The sequence below is a fragment of the Atta colombica genome, unplaced genomic scaffold, assembly GCF_001594045.1.
Source record: "Atta colombica isolate Treedump-2 unplaced genomic scaffold, Acol1.0 scaffold105, whole genome shotgun sequence".
Lineage (NCBI taxonomy): Eukaryota > Metazoa > Arthropoda > Insecta > Hymenoptera > Formicidae > Atta > Atta colombica.
This window is the reverse complement of record NW_017259190.1, coordinates 4681844-4686297: the sequence shown is the minus strand read 5'-3', so window position 1 is coordinate 4686297 and position 4454 is coordinate 4681844. Positions and strand designations below refer to the sequence as shown.

At 31.4% G+C, this 4454-nt stretch overlaps 1 protein-coding gene and 1 pseudogene across 1 annotated transcript in view; one reads left to right on the top strand and one right to left on the bottom strand.

Annotated features, from left to right (window-relative positions):
* Positions 1-1408, bottom strand: part of LOC108689824 — a 7112-nt pseudogene extending 5704 nt beyond the window's left edge.
* Positions 1409-3110: 1702 nt separating this feature from the next.
* The window catches only part of LOC108689875 (katanin p60 ATPase-containing subunit A-like 2), a 4468-nt gene continuing 3124 nt past the window's right edge, over positions 3111-4454 (top strand). Inside the window, exons 1-3 of the mRNA XM_018196830.1 lie at positions 3111-3173; positions 3803-3873; positions 4253-4432. Of these exons, the coding sequence (XP_018052319.1) occupies positions 3111-3173; positions 3803-3873; positions 4253-4432 (314 nt within the window). The remainder of the gene's footprint in view (positions 3174-3802; positions 3874-4252; positions 4433-4454) is intronic.

The following is a 4454-nucleotide window of genomic DNA, read 5'->3' as shown; positions in this document are numbered from 1 at the left end:
TATTATATAAAGGATTTTCAATTAATTTTTCTGGTTTTCTAATATATGTATATCATACAGGAAAAAATTTGCAAAATTCAAATCATAAGATAAGTTTCTACATAAAATTGTATCTACATAAAATTAAAACAATTGAAGTCGTATTATGCGCTATATATTTTGTTAAGTATATTTCTAAAAAGTTTTAGAATTCATTTGATTAATTTCAACATCGTTTAGTTTCAACATTGTTTCTTTTCCGTAAATAAAAAGTTAAATAAAATATTAAATAATTTAGCTATACATCTTCCTTGCAATGCAATTATGATATGATAGTTGATTAAATTTGCAAAGTTACCATAAAATTATTCAATATAAGCTATAATTATATTAAAATTTATTTTATTGCTACTAAATGTATCTTTAAAGAGTATGCACAAATGGGATTTGTCTCGGGACGTAAACGTATATATATGCGATAATCTCAGATTTATATACTGTAACATTGTTAAAGATTTTAACGTTAATAATAAAATATTAGTATTTATTTATTCTAATAATGCTCGGTTTAAAATTTACTTATGAATTAGGACTGAATAGTGATATTAGTATAATATAGAAGCATGTAAACTTGTCTTTTTTTATCTTTTTAAACCATTAAATATTAACATTTGTAACTATAAGTGGTTCAATTTATTAGGTATCTATTAAAAATATTCTTTATTAGGTATCTTTAAAAATATTCTCTAGAAAAAAGAAGCAATGTGTAAATCGGATGAAATAAAAAAGCCTATATTCTTGAATTCATAAGAAAAGAAAGATAAGGAAGATAAAGACTAAAGGAATATAAAATCTCAGGAATCGTGTGAAAATGTCAACGACACGCCGCTCATATCCGAGGATTATTATGCTCTGCACGTGTCGTTGAGCAGAGCACATAGAGATGACGTCAAGCTTCTGGGTGAATTATTCGCTTATTCAGTCTACATCTGACCCAGCGGGACCAACTGTTCACCATGCAACGGGTGGCTCTATCAATTATCCAGACCAGCCGCGGAAGTAAAATCCGCATAATAATACATACTACGGAAAGAGAGAGGGAAAAAGGGTTGTGTATTACCTTTACACTACATTACTCCACCAATCGTTTGCTTTACATCGCTTCTCGTAAGATATGTTGCTGTTTCGTATGCACGTGCAATGTTCTTCCCTTCTTTAATGGAGAAAAGGGTGTATCGCACAAATAATTTTTCGATTAAACCGATGTATCAAATTCTAATCTATTCCGCGAAAGGCGAGAAATCGGTCGTTTAGGATGACAAGATAAAGTAAGAAAAAAGAGAAAAAAGGAAAGAGATGCATTCAAACGTACCGACTGCGTGTTTGTAATGTAAACCTCCAAGAGGCTCAACGCGATACAGCGCGATTGGTACCGACTGACTGAACTCTGTCGCAGTACAAGCTCGTTCCTCTTATACGGGTCGATCGAATACGTTTCGCGCATCGCCTCTCTCTCTCTCTCTCTCTCTCTCTCTCTCTCTCTCTCTCTCTTTCTCTGTTTCTCTCTTTCTCGCTACGCTGGGACGAAGCCACTCCTATAGTAAGGTAACATACCTCCTGCTATCGTTATCGTCGTCACCATCATTGTTGTTAATATCTACAAAAAAAGTGCATTCGTTGTAGTCGCTATCGCAAAATCACGTTTTATAATTTGGATTGCAATAACAATTAAAGTGAAATTCATTTGGAGATATAAGCTGATTATATGAGATTATGTAAGTTTGGAGCGAATGAAAAATAGTTGGGAAACTTTTCTTTTAAAGTAAGATATTACCCTTGTTGTAATCATTAGTTTCTCTGATAAAGCTAATTTATACATATTCAGATAATGATATCGCAAATTAAATGTCCAAGTAGCACAGTAGCGTTTGCAAAGCGCTAAAAAAGCAGTTGTATGCACTTTATTTAATGCTTTATAAGCGCTGTGTGTTACTTGGGCGGATAAAGAAAAGAAGCATATCAAAATTATAAATTTTAAATATTGTAGAATCGCACATGGATGAATGAAACCTGCAATTTGCTACGTAGGATGTCCATGAATATTAGAGATTTACGCGATTGCAGGCTTAAAAGCAATCCCGAAGTTTCCTTATATGTCTGTGCGAGATTTTCTTAATTTAAAATCGATTAAACCAATTATATTGAATTATTCTAATATTGAAAATGTGATAAGGCATTTGTACAGCTAAACTAAATTTTAGAATATTATTGTTATTAAGAAATGTATAACAACTGTAATTATAATCATTAATGTAAAATAAATGTGTAGATAACTTTGATAATTTTGAAAATTTTAATTTTTTATGATCATGTAGGTAAATGATATATCACACTTAGGTGAAATGAAATTAGCTATTAATTTCCGTCATCATAGTTATATATGTATATTGTATTCTCTCAGATTCATTTCATCTCTCCATCGCTACTCATTTATCATTATTCTTTCTTGCGCGACGTGACGCGCGATCACAATTGTGTTCGATTGCACTCCACTCCACGCTTGTGATTCAACGTGTAAGTCCGATATACTTTCATCTCTTTGATTAATTTATTTGAATGATATCTTTTTATATCATGACTTTGACGAGAATTACTGATTGTAAATTATCATTATATATTACATGGCGAAATTAGACAGGGTGTTGTATTGCGCATAATATCGGCACAACCAATCAAAAAGTTGTCCCGAAGTCTGCTTTCGTAGAAAGTCTTTTCTTAAGAGGTTCGTTCGCATTGCTTGAAACTCAACAAATTTTTGCATTTATAAAATGAGTAAAATTAAGTAGATATTTGAACGTTGAAGAGAGAGAAAGTAATCAAGTGTTTAATTCGTCCATGGTCAATTATGAGAATGCGCGATCGCATTATTGCTATGGCAACCGTAGGATACTTTCATATCGTCTATCGTCTTATACCGACCTACTGGCTTGTATTTCAAGCCTCAAAAGTGCAACCGAAGAAATATAAGCGATAAGCGAAAAAATAATAACGTTATTCTTGGGAATTACGTTGAGAAAAGAATTCCAGTCCTTCGATATCCTCCGACAATTTTTGGCTTCCGAGCAAAGATCATGAACGACTGCTTGTCGTTGAACGCGACAGCCGGACGAGTTGCTCATTTGGCTCACGAAAAGGTAAGGGTAAATTCACGTAATTTGGAACGCACCCATAATTTCAAAAATCTAGACAAGATTACGGGTACGTTCCGAGTTACGCATGAAGCGTGTGATGTATCATATATGTTTTATCTTTATTATTTGATGAAGAACAATGCATTAATGCATCATGCACTTCATGCGTAACTTGGAACAATCAGAACGCATCCTATATCGAGTATTTGTGCATTACGATTCCAAACTCCAAAATAGTTTGGCGCCTTTCGGCAGTGGTATATTTGTACGCGAAAAACACGTGAGAGAAATTAAAAATAAGAGCTTATGTAATATTAAATCAATCGATAAAAATATATATAGTATTCGACTTTCTTATTCAGTCGATTATGATGATTATTGACAATTATATGATTACCGATACAGTGCGCTGATTGAGAAAAATATCATGTTAACTTTATATTCCGAAAGTACCAAAGCATTAATTAATAATCTACTACACTATAATGATCTACAATGACACGTAAACGAATTACTTCATAAGTTCAGATCTAAAAATCAATTGCGATATTTAAATTGTATATTATGATCAAAAGAGTAAATATATTGAATTATGAATTCAATGATGAATACATATGTTAATGGTAAATTAGGAGGAGAAACGTATCCAAGAACGTCGACGTCATCTCATTTATCTTATTGCTGCTTTTTTACGAGAGCAAGGGTGAGCAAAATTTATAATTAGGTTTAATATTTGTTTAATTAATACTCTCAACTATTTGAAATACATATATCAATTAAACGTTAATGTTAAAATCGTGTGTTATATTCATACGAACAATAAATATAAAAAGAATAATGATATCATGAGTGAGTAAATATTTGATCAAAAGCTTCAATCTGACATAACTTAAATAATAAAAACTTGAAAATTGCTATGCTAGTTCAATTATAAACGTTTCAATATTTTAAACAAATATTAATCAATTTTATTATAATTCTTTACATAATTCTTTACATAATTCTTTAATTTAAAAAAATAAACTTTAATAGCATAAATAGTTATAAAATGAAAATTATGCTCATTGATGTGTTTCTCATAGTTATTCCAGTACCGCGGAAAGTCTCTTCAAAGAAGCTCAACTCTCCCGAGACATTCACGTGTGTGACAATATTGATCTCGAAACTATCATTCTCGAATATACCGATTATCATTATGCCAAGTACAATAAGTATCCCAAGTTGTGTAAGAAGATAGAAGTTAGTAACGTAGCTCCAAATGTGTAAGAAATATAATTCATTGTT